This window comes from Chelonoidis abingdonii, chromosome 16 (assembly GCF_003597395.2).
Source record: "Chelonoidis abingdonii isolate Lonesome George chromosome 16, CheloAbing_2.0, whole genome shotgun sequence".
NCBI lineage: Eukaryota > Metazoa > Chordata > Testudines > Testudinidae > Chelonoidis > Chelonoidis abingdonii.
The window spans coordinates 25,523,262-25,543,917 of record NC_133784.1 but is presented as its reverse complement, the minus strand read 5'-3'; the positions used below and the strand labels follow the sequence as shown (position 1 = coordinate 25,543,917).

The following is a 20,656-nucleotide window of genomic DNA, read 5'->3' as shown; positions in this document are numbered from 1 at the left end:
ACAATATCTTCATTTTTTCATATTTTACTGATACACACACACACACACACACAATACTGATGCAGCAATTACATTGCTTACGGAAGTAATTAATCCACCTTGGTGCTGTGTAAATATTTTTTGTATTCAAACTGGAGAGAAGGGCCTGAAATTCACATACGCTGTATATAGCAAAAGTGAATTTTCATATTAGCTTTATCTTGTTCACTGACAGATGAAATGTATTTGTCTGGCTGCTGCACCTTGGTTAAATCTTGGATTATATTCAGTCAACACTTAAATTACCATGTAATCTTTGCACATTAATATGCACAAAAATTCTTCCAAAGGCACATGTGCATTCTTAAATGTGTATGCGTTTAATTATATAAAGACTTGCAGAGTTAAACACTGGAATAAATTGCCTAGGGAGGTTTTGGAATCTCTGTCATTAGAGATTTTTAAGAGCAGGTTAGACAAACACCTGTCAGTGATGGTCTAGGTAATACTCAGTCTTGTCATAAGTGCAGAGGTCTGGACCAGAAGACCTCTTGAGATCCCTTCCAGTCCTACAATCCTATAGGGAGAATAAAGCAGATTGGGTCCTAACAATACCTTTTTACATCTTCAAAGTTCTCTGTATTTGTTAATTAATTTTGTGAGGTATTATGTAAATAGTATCTCTTCAATTCCACAGATAGGGGAAAAGGAGATGGAAAAGTTAAATGCCACAGAAAATAGAAGTCAATGGCCAGCAAAGTCTGGTACTCCTGGCTCCCAGCTCAGTCAGCTAGACCAGTGACTCTCAACCTTTTCAGACTACTGTACCCCTTTCAGGAGTCTGATTAGAGTTGCCTATCACCAAGTTTCATCTCACTTAAAAACTATTTACTTACAAAATCAGACATAAAAATACAAAAGTGTCACAGCACATTACTACTGAAAAATTGTTTACTTTCTCATTTTTACATATAATTATTAAACAACTGGGATATAAATATTTTACTTACATTTCAGTGTCTAGTATATAGAACAGTATAAACAAGTAATTGACTGTATGAAATTTTAGTTTGTAGTGACTTTGCTAGTGCTTTTTATATAGCCTGTTGTAAAGCTAGCTAAATATCTAGATGAGTTGATGTACCCCCTGGAAGATCTCTGCATACCCCCAGGGGTACGCGTACCCCTGGTTGAGAAGCATTGAGCTGTACCATATTGCCAGAGAGGGTCCTGAGGGTCCATGAAGCTTGTGGCCATCCTCACGCGTTCTCCCTCTTCCATCCTCAAGTCCCCAAATTTTGGGGGGCATTATAAATGTTAAGGCTAATAAGTTCTCTCTGAAATGGAAAAAAAAACAAACAACCTGTAGCCTTGAAAGCATAAAGCTGATTACTAGTGGAGAGAATTGGTCATAGTGAGTGTCCATTTAAAAGAAACAGTTATTTACATTTTACCCAACCCGGTCACTCCCGACGATGGTCTTATAAGCCTGTGAAACAGTCTTTTGAGCTTAGAGTGGATTCATGATCATATTTGGATGTGGGAAATAGTGTTGTTTGTGGTGCTGCTGATGGCATTAGTCCTCTGACAGCAAGTTCCCTCCCAGCTAGCTGCCGGCAACAGAACTGACTCTCTTCTGTTGAGCTGTTGTAGCATCTGGAAAGAGTTCTGGCACAGTATATTGAGAGAGATGGTATTGTCTAGCGGACTTGGGGACAGACTGAGCAGAGAAGAAGACAGAAAGAAAGGTGGGAGCAAAGCAAACGGAACAGAAGAAGGATGAGAGGAGTAGAAGAGAGTGTAGTTTGGAAGAGAGCAAGTATGACTAACAGAATAAAGCGAGCATGAAAGAATAAGTGTAAGGGGATGCATCTTATCTGAGAGAGTACAGAAGAAAGAAACAGTTGATAGTATGCAGATTGATTGCATTAGGCATAGAAGGAAAGAAAGGGGATAAATAGGGGCTGGAAGAAAGAGAATCAGAAAAAACACAACTTACATTTGCTGTGATAAAATAGCTAACTCATACTCATTTTTATTGAATATACCTGGCAGACATTGGGTTCTGTAAGTTTGGTAAAGGCCAATGGATGAGGTAGTTATTCTGAGAATTTAAGTTAATATTGCTGGCTACTCTGGATTCTGTAGTCAAATAATTGGAGGAACAGACAGGAAACAGTTTAAAATTCACCATAATCTGAACACAGTCACCTGGGAAATGGACCATGCTAGAACTTCAGTTTACTTTAAATAATTGTCGTTTGAATAAAATTTTAAAATGCTGGCAACTATGAAACCAAAGAGAAGCAGATGAGTTCATTTTCCACACAAAAAAAGCTGAAAGTTTGTGAGAATCTTCTAGCCACTACCACTTTTTAATGTATTAAATTGGGAGATGAGGGGAGAGGGAGTTGCACATGCCCTAAGAATAATAATGCTGCCTCCTCCCTTTCCCCCGCCCCCCCAAAATCATAAAGCAACTCCGGTGCAGGGTTGTAATAAATCGTGGACAGGAGGCAACTAAGTTGAAAAATCTGTCTGTCTACCACAAAATGTTATGGCCAAGTTGTAGCATGCTCCTAAATTAAGAATATTTTAAAAATAAACTAATCAACAAAACCCTAGCACCACCACCCTGGTAAGCAGATATCCCAATTCATATTTTTGTGTGAATGGATAACATCCAAACATTCTATTGTAATGCATACGTACAGGGAGAGTGTTAAGGTTTTCTTGGAAGCTATTAATTCAATTTTTGTGTGATTAGTCTCATCCTTCAGATTTACATTAACACAGGACTGTTTGTATATAATGGTATAGTAAATGTTACCACCTGGTCGAACACATTTTGATCTGTAATTTAAAAGTGAAGTAGTTACAGCAAATAGAGGAATAAAACATGACAGTTCACTTGAATGATGAAGAAAAGGGTGGCATTTAATGGAAACTGATGTTTAAATAAAGGAATGAACGCATGTGATGGTCCCTTCTGACCTTAAAGTCTAGGAGGTGTATATAGAGCACAGCACTTTTCTGCAGATTAGATTATAAAATTACAGAAAGAAGTTGCTTGGTGTTTAAATTTCTCAGTCTGTTATGTTTAAACTAAATGATCATTTGCTTTGTAAGTTAGAACCATCTTACAATGTAAATAAGACTGACATCCCTTTTTTAGTTCAGTGTATTTAAAAGTCAAACCTTCTAGCTGTTTCATTCGTTCGTTCGTGCTGAAAAATAATGCACTTCTGTGTGTGTTACTATTCATTTATTTTAGAAATGCAAAAAGTGGAAAAATACACCTACCTTGAATATTCATGAATACTCTGAAAGAGCGATTACAGTAATTAGTCTTGCTTGTTTAAAATGATTTGTAAATATTCACAGCTTTTTGAGCTTTATAAAGTTTCATTTCCTTTTAGTCAGATTACTAGCAAAGCTGTGCAGAATGTTACACATATTTCTTGTAACATGCTATTGAATAAAAATTGTATAACTTATTTTTAATATGTTAGCAAATGTTTCCAGTGCTAACATATTCATACGTGTGTGTGTGTGTGTGTGTATGAGAGAGAGATCTTTAATGTGGTATAAAAAAAGAGTTTGGCATTTCTAAAACCACTTAGAATAGTTTGTTCTATTCTTTTGCTTCCTTGGTCACATGTGTTTCCCCAGTGTTGTCAATCTTCTCCAAGAAAAAGAGACAGCATTCTTCTTCCTTGAATTCTTTCACTCAGAGGCGGAGGTCAGACACGCATGGTTCTAAATGTATGTTTTATTGAACAGATTTTGATGTTTAATCCTTTAGGTTTTTGCATTTTCCAAGGATTCTTCACATGGTATGTCTTCAGAATAAGGAAAAATAGGTAATGTGCAATTTGTTCATTAGAACGCTGTTTCCAGGACATACCTAGCCAGATTGTTTGACTGTGAAGCAGGTATCGTTTTGTCCTTAAATTTCATAAATGAAAGAGTGATCAGCTACTGGAAGAACTTGTGTTGGATTGAGTGCTGATTCAGCTCCTTTCACATTCTAATTATAAAGAGGTCCAAAGGAAAGAAGATGTCATGTGAAGGTTAATTTGGGCTCATTGGACTTCAAAGTTGTTCCCAGATTTCAGCAGCAAACTAATCTTTCTCATTTGTTTAAGAGGGAAGGCTTTTTCAAATGCAATACATGTTTCCAGTATACCCTTGGGATCTTTTGAGGTTGGATCAGAAGAGACTAAACTTGTTCTTGAGCTCATTCTTTGAAATCTTTCTATACTAACACCATCAGCCATGTACTTCAGATTTTTCTTGGGTTTTCTTTATATAAAGGTTAGCATACATAGGGCTTACTGAGTTACAATGGTGCATTGCTGAATAGGGCTATGATTTTGGCTAGTTTAAACCTCACTGTACAAAATAAGCAAATGAAAAGATTCTGTTACCACGCAGAGTAGCAAAGTTGGGGTATTTAATTTTCTGCTGAAGGCATATCTCATTCTGTAGAGCTGGAAAAGTCATGATGCTTAAGTTTTATTAACTTTGAATAGAATTAGTTTTATTAAAAGTATTTAGGTCAGAGGTAGGCAAACTATGGCTGGCCTGCAAGCTCCAACTTGGGAGTGGGATCTGGGGCTTGCCTCGCTCTAATGCTCTAGCTGGGGCCCTGGATCGGGGGCCGTTCTGGCGTTCCCAACTCACTGCTCCAGTTGGGGCTGCACCACATATCTCAGTCCTGCTCCGGTGCTCCAGCTGGGGCACTGGGTCGGGGGCCACTCCGGCTGGGCCACTGGGTTGGGGGCTGCACCACGCAGCTCGGCCCCACCCCAGCACTCTAACTGGAGTGTGCTCCACACGGCTCCTGGAAGCTGCAGCATGGCTCCGCTCTGGCTCCTAAGCGCTCCAATGGGAGCTTCAGGAGCAGTGCCTGCCGGGACAGCATGCAGAGCTGCCTGGCTGCGCCTCTGGGTAGGAGCCGGAGAAGGGACATGCCACTGCTTCCGAGAGCCGCTTGAGGTAAGTGCCACTCGGAGCCTGCATCCCTAAGCCTCTCCCTAACCCCCTGCCCCAGCTCTGATCCCCTCCCACTCTTCAAACCCCTTGATCCCAGCACGGAGCACCCTCCTGCACCCCAAAACTCTCATCCCCAGCCCCACTCCAGAGCCCACACTCCCAACCAGAGCCCTCACCTCGTCCCACACCCCAACCCCAATTTTGTGGGCATTCACGGCCTGCCATACAATTTCTATTCCCTGATGTGGCCCTCAGGCCAAAAAGTTTGCCCCCCCTAACTTAGGTGAATAACCTCCTTTATCACCCATTTTAGGCAGACAACAAGCACCTGATTTTTAAGAGCACTGTTCATGTGCCCTACGGTATGCCAATGCTACACATGAATGCCCACATGGCCAATTGGCACCTAGCTATCCAATCCATGTGGATGTGCTAATCAGTAATTTACTCATGCCTTAAGATTTTATGCAAATGTAGTTTTGAATCTTCAACCATATTTCATGAAAATCAGAAATCCTTCATTTTGCAGTGCCTTGGAAAGAATAGAAATGCCATCAGATACAAACCTCACTTGCAAAATAATTGAGAGAAACCCCTCCCCCCTATCCTTTGTTTAAAAGATGGAGGATCCCTCCTCATGTTCTCTTCTCCTTCCCACCCTGCTTTGTAGAGCGAGATCTCAGTTTTACCTCACATGTAGATCCCACAAGATATGTCTGATCAGTTTCTTCTTTACCCATAAACCAGCCTTATGGTACTCTGACTTGTCAGGTAGAGATATTGCACAGAACCTCTGTATAAGAGAGGGGGCAGGTTTAGAATTTCAGATATTTTTCTGAAAGTTACATTTTTCTTAATAGTCTTATCCCTGCTGTTGTCACTTCAAGATTGGACTACTGCTGTGCACTCTACATGGTCATGCATCTAAAATCTATTCAGAAAACAAAGTTTGTGCAGAATGTAGAGGCCCATGTACTAACAGGTATATCTTCCCAGGAGGCACATGATGCCAGTGATCTGGGGTCTGCACTGGCTCCCTGTTGGCTTCCTGGTGAAGTTTAAGGTGTTTTAACCTATAAAGCACTAAATGGTTTGGGACCTGCTGACTTGAAAGATTACTTCTTTCCCTGTACCATACAGTTAAACAGTGGTCACCATAGATGGTCCAACTAGGATCCCCTCATTATAGAAGGCAGAATATTCATAGACTCATAGAAGATTAGAGCTGGAAGAGACCTCAGGAGATCATCTAGTCCAACCCCATGCTCAAAGCAGGACCAACACTAACTAAATCATCCCAACGAGGGCTTTGTCAAGCCGGGCCTTAGAAACCTCTAAGGATCGAGATTCCACCACCTCCCTAGGTAACCCATTCCAGTGCTTCACCACCCTCCTAGTGAAATAGTGTTTCCTAATATCCAACCTAGACCTCCCCTACTGCAACTTGAGACCATTGCTCCTTATTCTGTCATCTGCCACCACTGAGAACAGCCGAGCTTCATATTCTTTGGAACCCCCCCATCAGATTTCTTTTGGCCCTATTCTCTGTGAAAGCCCTTTGCCTCTGAAGTTTAGCTTGTATTTGTTGAACGTCAGAGCTCAGTGCAAAAGCTTATCTATTCGATAAAGGCTTTGACATGGATTATGGTTTGGGGTGTGGGTGAAGAGGGATGCGGGTATGTTGTTGGCTGGTGAGCTAATTTATTGTATCATGCTGGTGGGTTAGTGTTCCTATGTGTATTAAAACTTACAATACATTGTTAAGGGCCCTAGAATTTGTGTATGATGTGTATTTAAAATCTAAGTAAATAAGATTTTCTGAGCTCTTTAGAGGGTCTCTAAAGGGTTATCTGTACACAGTTCTTGTACCATTTTCAACTAAATCAGTTTAGAAACAGATATGGTTATGTCAGTGCATAACCTGCCACACCCCAATATTGATATAGTTATACCAATATAAATTTATGGAAATTGGATTTACATTGATATAGTTAAATAGGTACAAAAACTGTGTTTAGACCACCCCTTAATAAAGAGGAATAGCATAAAGGGGAGAATAGCACAAAGGTAATGGAGAGAAGATTGTATTGAATAAAGAAATGCAGTATTTGTGGTGTGTATGTAGATGGAATCCATCAGGAGTCTTCAGAAAGCTGAGCAAAACCTTTCTACAACACAGCAATCAAAACACATTAACTGTAACTCCCAGACTATACTGTCTAGGAAGTCAATTAGGAGTCTAGAATTTTTAAGATGTGTATTTTCATATTATTATCTTCCAATGTCTTAAAATTTCTCTCTTTCTACAAGAAGACAAATACATCAGTGTTGCACAAGAACATTCACAAGGTATACACTGCTAGAATTAAAACAAACTTCAGTTAGTTGGCTCAGCAAACAATTGAGAAGCATGAGTATTGCATCTTCGTACCTTATGTGCTTTCGAGGTGATGAACTTCAGCATAAATGCATTCTTTATCCCAGCCCTAATTACCTCTATAGCAAATACTTTAGAATGGAGAAGGAGTAGCTTTTTTCCTTCTCCTCCCACAGCAGTAAAGATGGAGGGTACTATTGCAAATATTTGGAAAGTTCTACTTGAAAAAGTATTTACTATTCCTGACTGTCATGAGCTTCATAATCATAGTCCCATTAGTCCATCTCTGACTGAGACTAATTCTGCCGTACTGTCTGTCTATGGTATGCAAATTTGGTAGGTGGGGGGAGGCACAAAGAAACTTCAGTCTTTCACCCTTTTAAAAAACAAACATACAAATAAAAGCACAGCTTCTCTTATTTTCAATGATTTGGTAAGTTTTATAACAACAGCAGGTCTGATACGCCCTTAACATTAATTTAGATACTTATTAATTTTAAAACTCATTTAATGATTAATAATTGATTATTAAAAGACATAAGCTGACAGCATATATAATGATAGTTGAGAGCCTGGGATCCATAGAATGAGTCAGACACTCTAATACTAAACCGAATGAATTAATAGACTCACCTCTACATTTCCCCTGCACCTTTCAATGCGAAAACCTAATTTCACATTACAAGTAATGCAGAAAACCCATATTCAGATTACAAGTAATGGAGGGGGTGTCCGAGAAGTTCCATGAATGGTAAGGTGGGGCACGGCTGGAAAAGCTTGCATACCACTGGTCTGCATCAGTTGTCACAGTCCTCTGAGCAAAGAAATATTAACAAAAAATATTGGTCGGATGCCACCACATTCCTTGAGAAAGAAGCAGGATGTTTATTTGTGGGAACATCTCTCACATTGCACTCCTCAATGAACACTTGGAGTTAGTGTTTTGATGAATCTTTCAGATATAGGTTCAGTTCTAACTAGTAATTTTAGAAGACTGACAATTAGCTTAATTGATTCCCAATTAATTTATGGGAAAAGATGTCAAAGAACATAATAAAATTACACTTTAAAAGTGTCAAGTATCAGAGGGGTAGCCTTGTTAGTCTGGATCTGTAAAAGCAGCAAAGAGTCCTGTGGCACCTTATAGACTAACAGACATATTGGAGCATGAGCTTTCTTGGGTGAATACCCACTTCGTCGGATGCAAAAGTGTACATTTTCTCCCTTGACAATGCAAATCTGATTTACCATGTGTAAATCCCATCAGTCAAGCAGTAAGCAAACAAGTGTCTAGTCATTTTCACATTGGATAATCCTATGTAAATTGAGAAATAAGAATATTAAAACATCCTTCTTTTTAAAAACATCCATTCTTTTGCAGTTTCCCATGACACTTTCTACCCTGTGTTGCCTTGTATATGTCTAATGGTGTATTGTCCTTGTTATATTTAAGTGTTCAACAAGGGTGTATGTATGTACATGCATGCACACATCACATACTTGTCAATAACTTTGTTAGACTTAAAGAATTTAATATATTTTATTATACAAGATCCATCTTAAAAAAACCAAACATGCATACTGTCTTCATCAATTTTCTAATTAGTTTGAGTAAAAGCATCCTATAGTGCTTGATACTAGACAAATGGAAGAGGCACAAAACTTATATTTTCATGACTATGGAATATGAAATCACCAAGTGCATCACATAGAAGAGAACTTGGAAAAACATCCTGTACTCTTAGTGTCTGTTGTTTTTAAAACAAAAAAATCTCGAAGTAACATATAGAATGCATTGTGCCAAATTCTACCCTTTTTACACCCAGGCAAATATTTGATGTTAATGCAACTGAAAAGAAATTAACAAGCTATTCAATATCCTAAAGTGTTAATAGAATGCGTTGATTTAAAGCAAAATGTTAGAAAATAAGTTCCTGTTCCTCTTAATGTTCAGGATCTTGGTTCAGGAGTTTATTTTTCCCTAAGAAATATATTCCAGTAGCACCGAAAGGCCTCCTGCAGCTATGGGGCCAATTGTGTAGACTCTGTACAAACATAAATGATACTCACTACTTACAGATTAAAAGACATCACATCAGATGGATGTGACAAACAAGCAGGCTTGGAATGAGGTGTGAGGGAGGTGGGATAACAAAACTAATAGGATATCATCAATTTTTAGCCAATCATTAACAATACTCACAACTTGCCTGCTTGCCTAGCACAGTTGCCAACTTTCATGCGTAAGCAATAAGCTACACCAAGCCAAAAGCAGGAAGCCAAAAACTAGCCAATAAACAACTCACAAGCCAATTAAGCCAAAAATAAGCCCAATTTTTACATTTTTTCCACGAGTTTGGCATATCTTTTGCCTAGCAGTTTGCAGGTATTGGGTACTGTTTTGTGGATACTAGTTTTCTGTATGCACTTTAGCTGAGGTGAGTTTTGATGGGGGATGTGATGGAAGATGAAGTTTTTGACTGGCAGTTTTTCCAACACATAAGGGGAAACAGGACAAAGCAAAAGGTGCTTGCAAGTCAGTGCCATCTGATTGCAATTTGTTTCTAGACATGAAATGACTTGATGGTCTCAGGCCAGTTCTTAATAGTATTTTCATAACAAACTTTACTGCAGTTAGCAATAATCTACACGCTTCTTGCTGGCAGTTTTAGCAAAGGCCAAAAATTGACAGCCTGATCCAAGGAGGTGCGGAGCCATTGGCACTTAGCATTTTTCATGTGGTGCTGACTGCTTTGTAGGACCATGCTTACAATGAAAATGGGGATTGAGTTATCTTTTTATACCACAGGTTATACTTCCAGGCATGTTGGAGCAGTTATAGGGGAAACTTGTACTTCTGCCTCACGTGCTATATTTATTCTATGTATGAAAAGAGGGCAAGAGTCTTTAAAACTGTCAGTAAGGCACCTTTCCTAATGCGAAATTAACCTTAATAAACAAAACCAAAACCCAAAACCTTTATTTGGCATATCCAGTTGCAATGCTGAGGTATCAAGGCACCATCAAAACACATTCCTCCACGTCAGAGTTCTTCTGTTATTGACTTGCTTGGAAAAAAAGCATTTGAAATAATTACTTTACAGTGATGAACTATTGTGAAACAACATAAGTTGTGTCTGTCTTTTCCACAGAACCAAACTGAAGAATCATGAATATGAAACTCTAGACCACTTGGAGTGTGATCTGAACTTAATGTTTGAAAATGCCAAACGCTACAATGTTCCTAATTCCGCCATCTATAAGAGAGTACTGAAAATGCAGCAAGTTATGCAGGTATAAAGAGAAAAGTAAACAATCAAGATGATAATTATATGTATGAATTCATTTTCTTTAGGTGGTAGTTCTTGGAGCTTTTAAATGTGCAGTAGCATATTTGATAGTTTATTAGTGGTTCTGAATGTTCAGCAATGCAGTTTTCCTGGTTAAGTATCCTGAACATATTCTAATGTTCAGAAGTTCTCAGTGCATCCTATACTGGGTCATCTGTCTTTGTCAGGAAATAAATCTGTAAAAATAATGTGCTGAATGGGGAGTGGATCTTCTTAGTTATTTCTCTAAATGACTTTGTTTGCAAGTAGATTAGAATCAAGCTATGAATGTAAGTACAAGAATCTTTAAAATTGACAAATACAATATAGCTAAAATGACTTTAAAGGATGCTAACATACTTTGTGTATCGTGAATTAGAACATTTAACAGAGCAGTTCAAATAGCTGCTAGTCTGAAATAACATTGGCTTGAAATGATTCTTCAAAATATTTTCATGTCCGTTTTTAATACAATTTTCTTTTGTGTGGACATCTTTCATTGAATTACAGTCATTGGAAATCTTTTAATGGTGCTTTAATATTTGTGCATCCTATAGCTGTAGTTGTGTCTTTCTCAGTGAATCTGATCTGTGCAGCTGTTTAATATTCATTTATTCTGGGAACATTCAGTAACAAGTCTGACACTAGGGATTTGCTCTTTTTCAGGCAAAGAAGAAAGAGCTAGCTAGGAGAGACGACATTGAGGACGGAGACAGTATGATCTCTTCTGCCACATCTGATACTGGAAGTTCAAAAAGGAAAAGGTATGTATTTTTGTTTTTCCTGCAGACATCTTTTTGTTGCTACTTTGATTTGTCATATAGAAGAACATTAAAACATCTATGTTTCAGACTTCATATATGAATTCTAAAACCATGAAAAGTGTATCATTTATTAGTTATAATTAATTGTTTTATTTTTCCATACTGACATTTTCTCACTAATATGTAAATATATAGCTGGCAAGAATGTTTATACTTCAGTTTCTTAAAATGTATGATGCTGACATTTTACATAATTATGTAATACTATGTGTGTTTCTCACTTAAGATATAGTATTTTCAGTCCAAATAGTACTCTGTACATTCTTGTTATTTGTTCTAACACGTTATCTGTAACTAACAATTATGTTGCTCCTCTTCCCTTGTTTTCCTCACCCATGATTCTCCTTTTTACTATTGGTTAGTAATTTCAGAATGAAAAATAAATTGATTTTAAAAATGTATTTTCAGTTTTCACATTTTATTGTTAATCTTAAATCCTGTTGCAAGATATGAGTTTTTAATGGGGAAAACTCCCTGGAATAAGATCTACTGGATTTTTTTATCTGATCAGGACAGATCAAGTATAGTTTCACCATGAAAGTTATGGTGGGCCACCTCTCCCTTCCTTCTGATCTCACATTCCCCAAGTACTCTATCAGGAATCATCATGGCCAAGCGGGACAGAAATAGACCAAATGTAAGAGAATAGGATGATTATGGCAGGTGGTAGAGTATTAAAATTTGTGTACATAAAACACAACAAAACAAAACACTAAACATAGTGATCTGAAAGCATTATAAATGCCCACTAAAATCGTAGGTTTAAACATATTGTGTTTGAAAGATAGATGCTAACCCATCCATTCTTTCTCATAACAGCGAAATTTGGTGGTGTAAACTGAGATTCAGGTCCTTCCATTGTTGCTCCAGCCAGTTATTGTCAACTTTCCAAGTTCTGAGTTTGCTATTATGCTAGGGGGAGGGACTGGAAAAAAATGAAACCAGATCAGAGCCATCAAAACAAGAAATTCTTCTATTAGCATGATTATATAATTGTAGCAGCATCCTCCGTGTTTTCTGGATTGCAGTCATCAATCAAAGATAGAAACTTCTCAGCCAGAAGACCAGTAACTGAGCTGTATAGGAGGTGGTACAATTTGGTGATACCATAGTGGGGAAAGAGATCCTGAAAGGTGGCTGAGTGATCAGAGAGAGAGAATAAAGTGCCAAATAAAGATCAGCGAGGAACAGACCACAAAAATCGCGAGTCTGTGTGACTTATAGAATCAGTGGATACTGCTGACACAAGCAAATTAAATTGCCCTTCATGCCCTAAAATCATGTATTGCATTGGATACTCTTATACAAGAAAATATTAAAATCCTTTTAAAAATAATCTAAGAATTCATCAAAAAGAAAATGAGTTGGGCTGTTAGAATGATTCACAGACTCTAGGACTGGAAGGGACCTCGAGAGGTCATTGAGTCCAGTCCCCTGCCCTCATGGCAGGACCAAATACTGTCTAGACCATCCCTGAAAGACATTTATCTAACCTACTCTTAAATATCTCCAGAGATGGAGATTTCACAACCTCCCTAGGCAATTTATTCCAGAAAGGTCATTGAGTCCAGCCCCCTGCCTTCACTAGCAGGACCAAGTACTGATTTCTGCTTAACTTCATTATACTTTTAAATCTCTTATTTGCAATATCATTAAATCATAATAGTTTGCTATAGGGAGACAAATAAGTGTCTGTGACAGCATAAGTATAGCCATTTGCCACTTTCACTTTAGAGCATTGGTAAAGCTTGCTGTTTTTTGACAGGTATTCAAACAATTCAGAAACTACTTTCTATTAATTTGTAGAATGATCCTTCTTTATATTTTATTCTTGTGATACAGGATATGTTGTGAGAAATGTAGAAAGATTCTTACAAGTGGAGAAAAGTCTTAAGTCCCCTTGATGCTCTGTATATAGTACATTTTGCCAGTGAACCAGTCATTTTGAGGCAATTTTTAAAAAATTTAGCCCTGGTTTTGAGTGTCCAGCTTCAGAAGCTTAGGCTTGATATTTTTTTTTCCCCTCCAGGATGGTAAGTATCTCATTGACTTGAGCACCTCTGAAAACCAGGCTCAAGGTTTGTGAAGTTGAACACCCCAAAATTGAGGAACTCAGAATTTTAAAGGCCACTTTTAAAAAAAAATTAGGTCTTACAAATGAAACTTACTTCATCTAGGCACAAGAGTTCATGAAATAAGATGGTGCGTCCACCCATTCTTTCTTTTTGTCTAATAGGTAAGTGCAGTCAAAGAGGTCATAGGTTTGAAAATGCAGAGTCTGACTCCATAATTTGAGGAATATTCAGAGTAAGGCGGCATCCTTCATGAAAATAGTGATCTGTTTCATGCTGGGGAAACTTTTTTATCTCAAAGTGGAGCAAAGGAAGATGGGAGGTGGTGTTTTAAAATTAACTGGCTAGCTCCCTAGTGTTGCACTTACTTATGGACCCAAATTCTTGGTCCTGCTATCATCATTCTGTAACTGTTTTTAAAATTAGTGTGCACACATTTCTAGCATGGTGGTGGTCTTTATACACAGGTACTGTGCTTTTTAAAAAAATTGCATTCAGTGTATCTTGCAACAAAAAGAAAAAGGCTGTTCTGGTGTGGCTGAGGAAAAAATAACTTTTTTTTTTTCCTTTTTTACCCAACAGTAAAAAGAATATAAAGAAGCAACGAATGAAAATCTTATATAATGTTGTTCTTGAAGCTCGAGAGCCTGGCACAGGCAGAAGACTCTGTGATCTATTTATGGTTAAACCCTCCAAAAAGGACTATCCAGATTATTATAAAATCATCTTGGAGCCAATGGATTTAAAAATTATTGAGCATAACATCCGCAGTGATAAATACTCAGGGGAGGAGGCTATGATAGAAGATATGAGGCTGATGTTCCGAAATGCAAGGCACTATAATGAGGAAGGCTCACAGGTACTGTTTAGGTTATCCAGGCACAGTTACCTTCGTGCTTCGTTGCAGAACGCAAAATTGTGTTAGAATTTTTTAACAGTCGATCTCTGGTTATTCCTTCCAGTGGTTACGCTAACAGTTACAGAATAAGCATATGCACCCCATCATAGCACTTGTTCTAAACCAGGAATACTACTACTTCTGTACAGGTATATTTTTGTGTTTTAAATAATGCTTCTGCCTGCAGATATATACAGACATAAACACAGCACCTTCCATTTTAAATGTACATCGTTTAACTGTACAATATCATTTTTTATCCTGTTAGCTGTGTTGGTTCTTACACTGCTAAGAAAGAGTTAGCTGTTTTATTTTCTTCTAGTGCATAATAAACAGTTGTTTACTCAGTTCCCATGACTTGCACCCTGTAAACCCATTGAAGGCAATTGAATTACATAGGGGTCACTAGGGACCTAATTTAATCTTCAGAATTTTTGTTACTGTGGAGTGATGTGTTGGATGTAAATAATCCAGTTTGGCTCTTAGATCTCAGCATGATTTTGCAGGGCTTGTAGGTGGAAATGGTATTTCAGCTACTCTAACACATTTGATAAAGAAATTGATGAGAAAAGGTGAACATCCAATCCCACCATGTTATTTTTATAATCTTGTCAGAATGGAGATGCAGCTTAACTGCACAGTTTACATATGGTCATTATCTCCATTATTAAATTAAATATTTATCTACTATGGTTAAATGTATATTCTGCAAAGTGTATGCAAAAGAGAAATACAAATCCTTTAACAAAGTAATTACTGTGGATGAGTGAACAGAAAGTGACTAAGAATTAAGTGGCTTTATTATTTATGGACCAAATCTTAGAAGTCCATAGTCAGTCCTTAGTCAGGTAAAGCTGAGTCAACTGCTAACAGAAGAAACATACATTCATACTCCACTGTTGACAACATTACCGATGGCAGTGAGAAGCTGGATACTCAGCCCTTTTGTGATTGGAAAAGAAATATTTGATGCCTTAAGAAAAGTAAAACACCACTAATATCTTACTATATGAGGGCAACTAGAATGCGTGGAGACTGGAGTAATATAGAAGATATGATTAATAAGGTGCATACCAATAGATGTTGTTTCTCACTGATGCCAAACATACTCTATATATAACTTAAAAACTTATTTCTGCCTGACAACCTGAAGTCATGAATACAACCCATTGAGCTGGACAGCATAAGCAAATTTAAGAAGCAATACTGGTCTCTTGTTCTTAATCAGATCATTGAAATGTCTAATGTGGCAAGTGATGAACATACATCTACACTTGCAAATAATTTGATTCTGTTTGATTAGCTATATTGACAAAGAGGCATGAAACCTTATGACTGCAAGCTGCAACCTGAACTTTGCTTATTTACTTGTCCTGCAAATATATTTGCCTGATGACTATAGCAACAGCAAACTGTTAACAAACAATATATACATATTCTTTCCAAGACGGCTTAACAAGATTTTGATCATAATGTAGAAATTGACAGTGATAATGCCATACATTAGAAAGAACGGATGCAGTCTTTTGGGAATGCAGTCTCAAAAAAATTTGACTTATGAACGAGTAAAGAAGACAATCTAATATAGGGCCTTTTTCTGAAATATCCCAGAGTTCTTTACAAAAATTAAATATATGAATTATTTAATCTTTCACTGAAATAGACACATTTAGGGTGGAATGAACCAGTTGTTTTAACAACATATTGCAACACTATACAATCATTCAAGAGTGGAAGCGAAGAATATTGTGCTCAACTGAAACTAAGGAGTTAACTCTTTTGTATTAAGAATTTTCTTGGTATACTCTATTACATTATCATAAGGAAACAAATAACCTAAATATTGTTTTATTATTTTTCTTTCAACACTTTAATGACTAATAGGTATATAATGATGCCCATATCCTAGAGAAGATTCTTAAAGAAAAAAAGAAAGAGTTGGGACCTCTTCCTGAAGACGATGATATCGCTTCCCCTAAACTAAAGCTAAGTAAGGCAGCCTTGTGGATTCCTACTTCTTGGTAAATGTTGATATGGAATAAAATGATACAGATTAACATTAAAATGGAAAACCATATCACCATACATTCAAGGCAGGTTGCATAATTTGTGCCACTTCTGAACCCAAATGTACACTAAACTGCAAAAACTGAATTACATTTTCAATATCATCATAATTGCAGTGGATATTGGTATGTGTTTGTGCTGAAATTAAAATTAAGAGGTGAGGGGTGGGAAAGTCAGAATGAGAGAATCTATGTGAAACAATTTTTCTATACAGGCTAGGTTAGAATGAAGAAGAGAAATTCAGAATAACTGGAACATAATTATTGGTATCATACCTCATTCATTCGACTGGAGATATAATAAGCATATATAGTAAGCTCTGAAACATCAGAAAATGGTTCAGCAGCAGCTAAAGTGCAAATAGATTAAGGAACAGTGCCAGGAGCTAGAAGATCTGTTCTGTTTCCGTAGACATCCTTTGTAACTTTGTCATTGACTCGTGTGTCATTTTTGCATCTGTAAATCGGGGATATAACTTAGTACACAAGGGAGCTGAGGCTTAATTCATTAATGGGTGTAAAGTGCTTTGTGATCCCCAAATGAAGAGTGTGATAAAATTGCAAAGTATTGTTATTACCTTGTTAGTGTAACACATCTCTTAGAAAATACTTGCACCTACTGTTGTTATAAGTAGCACCTCTGGTTATAGTAAGGGAAAGAGATTGAAAAAATAAATCAGGGAAAAATAATTTTCTCTAATGTCTTTTATGCATTTGATAACACATTGTATATAAGGATTTCTGGCTATGTTCTGCTACCTTTAATCGTATACTGAGTAGCATCTTATTCTATGAGTAGTTCTGCTGATTTTAATGGGACCACTCAGAGTAAGATACTATACAACATGAGTAAGGGTGGATCAGACCCTTAGTTTCCACTGTTGTGTATTTGGATCTTCCACAGAGCAACAATGTGAAGTGAAACATTTAAGAGAAAATTATTGTAAATCCCCTTACAATGGCAGGGAAATTCAGCAGTAGGTGGTGGTCTTAAAACTATTTTTCATTCCTTTTTAAAAAAAGTAACTGAGCAGATTCCAGGTTGGTGCTGCTCCTTTCATATGTGTGTTAAGTTCTAAACTGACTAAATGAGCAAATTGCATAGAAGGGTTCTTTAAAAAAAAGAAAAGCACACACAGCCATATTGAAGCATCACTGAGGATAAAAATGCAAAACCACCAAGGAAGTATAGATATGGAAAAATCCAAGTGCAAAGACTTTGTAGTGCTATAACAATTGATCCTGTATAAACAAATAGCTAATCTGATTGGTAGTTCCATTTGAAGGCATTTTTACATTTTACCTATAAGAATTCTACCTAGTTTAGCTTAAATGTGCTGTGTGAGGGAAAACTCACAACAAGTGGGATTCTTAGGATGTGTCACGGCAGTTGGGAGTGTGCCTCTCAACCTAGTAGGGAGACTTGACTTGAGCTAGTGCACTAACAATAGCTGTGTGGATGTTGCAGCACCGGCAGAGGCTCAGGCTAGGCACACCCCCAACGGCAGTGGAGACATACCCACATGTGAAAATCCCCATGAAGAAAGAATTTTAATGGCTTTGAAAAATCCACATGAAGAGAGGATTTTGATGACTGCTGAACTGAAGTGAGAATTTCACATAGTGCTGTTGTGTTGGCTTCTCTTGTAACTTTAGGCCAGTGGTCCCCAACCTTTTTGTGGCCAGTAGCACATTCATGTTTTCAGAAGAGCGTGGCAAGCGCCAACAATTTTTCAAGGCTTATTTTGTATTTGTACATTAAATAATACGAAAAACATATTTAGTATTACATAATATATGAATCCATAAGATAAAAAGGGTAATTTTACATGTAAAAGGTATTAATTAAATTATTCGGCAATGGCTCTTTCACCTTACCATGGGAATTATCTCTTTTTTATCTACCTGTAAGAAAAATTAAGGGAATTTTTACAAAATAAATATCAAACAGTTTTCATCTTACTTATTTTAAAAAAGTAAAACATTGTTGAACTGCTGGTCCAAATATATTTGTTATTCTTACTTTAATACGGAATGAAGCCTGCAGCCCCAGAGTTCTCTATCCCCGGCAGGGGCAGTGCCATGGATTCTCTCCAGCTTCGAAGCCGTGGCCTCGTCCCTGCCGGAGACAGAGAACTACGCCCTCAGCCTGCAGCCCTGGAGAAGCCGGAGAGAAGCCATAGCCCCGCACCTGCCAGGGACAGAGAACACCAGCGCCTGCAGCTCCAGAGTTCTCTGTCCCTGGCTGGGGTGGGGCCTCGGCTTCTCTCCGGCTTCAAAGCCAGAGAGAAGCCGCGGCCCAGCACCTGCTGAGGACAGAGAACACTGGTGCCTGCAGCCCCAGAGAAGCAGGAGAGAAGTCGCTTCTCTCCCATGCTGGGCACTAGGCGGGCCCCGCGCCTGCCGGGGACAGAGAACACCAGCGCCTGCAGCCCCGGAGTTCTGTCCCCAGCAGGGACGGGGCCACGGTTTCTCTCCAGATTAAGCCGTGGCCTCGGGCCTGCCGGGGACTGAGAATACTGGCGCTCGCAGCCTGCAGCCCTGGAGAAGCCGGAGAGAAGCCATAGCCTCGCGCCTGCCAGGGACAGAGAACGTCAGTGCCCACAGCCTGCAGCCCCAGAGTTCTCTGTCCCCGGCAGGCGTGGGGCCGTGGCTTTTCTCCCCTGCTGAACACTAGGTGGGCACACATAAATGCCCTGCGGGCACCACTTTGGGGACCACTGCTTTAGGCTGATGTGCAGTCTTGAAGGTATTACTAGTGTTATTTTATACTTATGGAAGACAGGCTTCAGAAGTTTCAGATCCAGCACTCGTATGTTGTACAAAATTGTCCATGGAGAAAACAGAGAAAATCATCTGAAAAAAGGAATTAGTAAGAGCTGATGGAATAGAAATGAAAAAAATGTATTTGTAAGTGGCATTGCTAATCTGGTAGGGTAATCATGGACTAAGTTACCTGAGCCATAGAAAAGGAGTTAGGGAAGTAGGTGCACAAGGTTGACTGATCTTTGTACATTTGTTGTTGTTTTTTGTCTGTCTAGGTAGAAAAAGTGGTATTTCCCCTAAGAAATCAAAATACATGACTCCAATGCAACAGAAACTGAATGAGGTGTATGAAGCAGTGAAGAACTACACAGATAAACGAGGCAGGCGATTAAGTGCCATCTTCCTGAGGCTTCCATCTCGATCAGAACTGCCTGACTATTATGTAACCATTAAAAAGCCAGTTGACATGGAAAAAATAAGAAGTCACATGATGGCCAACAAGTACCAGGACATCGATTCCATGGTAGAAGACTTTGTAATGATGTTCAATAATGCGTGCACTTATAATGAGCCAGAGTCTCTGATTTACAAAGATGCCCTTGTCCTACATAAAGTTTTGCTTGAAACTCGAAGAGACATAGAAGGAGATGAGGATTCTCATGTCCCCAATGTAACATTGCTGATCCAGGAACTTATCCATAACCTTTTTGTGTCCGTAATGAGCCATCAGGATGATGAGGGCAGATGTTATAGTGACTCCTTAGCTGAAATTCCTGCTGTTGATCCCAACTTCCCAAACAAACCACCTTTGACTTTTGATATTATCCGAAAGAATGTAGAAAATAATCGCTACAGGAGACTGGACTTGTTTCAAGAGCAGATGTTTGAGATGCTAGAGAGGGCAAGAAGGATGAATCGGTGAGTGAAACCATACATGTATCAAACCTTAGTCTTGTCAAGTTAATTTTGAGTCTTTATCACTGGTCAAATAATTCCCATTTTAAAAGACACATTATCTTTCCTGTTAGTGTGCTAGGGAAAAAGCAACTTGCTTAGTTGCGTGCCATCACCTTCAGCAGAATTTAAGCTTTCATTTAAAGTTTGTAGCCCTGTCTTTGAAGTTAACCCTGGCAAAGCAAGGTTAAACCAATGCAGGGTTATCTTCCAAAGCTGAGGGAAGGCAAGTTCAGAAGAGGATCCCAGCAGGCAGCCACATAGTGGTAAAAAGGAGACCATTCAGACATATGGAGAAGCAAGAAATGGGTTGTTTTTGAGGGGAGATGTTGTGTAGAGACGTAGACTGTCATCAAACAGTTAAGTAAATCATTTCATTGGGCTACTGCATTT

General features: G+C 38.3%; 1 protein-coding gene across 21 annotated transcripts in view; it reads left to right on the top strand.

Moving 5' to 3' along the window:
- PBRM1 (polybromo 1) overlaps window positions 1–20,656 on the top strand; it is an 81,577-nt gene that overhangs the window by 29,247 nt on the left and 31,674 nt on the right. For 20 of the 21 annotated variants that reach the window (XR_012657110.1, XM_032805835.2, XM_032805836.2 and 17 more), the window contains 5 exons: window positions 10,507–10,648; window positions 11,350–11,447; window positions 14,162–14,438; window positions 16,362–16,467; window positions 19,585–20,227. Coding sequence is in view for 20 of the 21 variants with exons in the window: in XM_032805835.2 (XP_032661726.2) it covers window positions 10,507–10,648; window positions 11,350–11,447; window positions 14,162–14,438; window positions 16,362–16,467; window positions 19,585–20,227 (1,266 nt within the window). In the remaining variant the exon portion in view is untranslated. Of the gene's footprint in view, window positions 1–10,506; window positions 10,649–11,349; window positions 11,448–14,161; window positions 14,439–16,361; window positions 16,499–19,584; window positions 20,228–20,656 lie in introns of those variants that run through there. The other variant, XM_075072985.1, reaches the window with a different exon arrangement.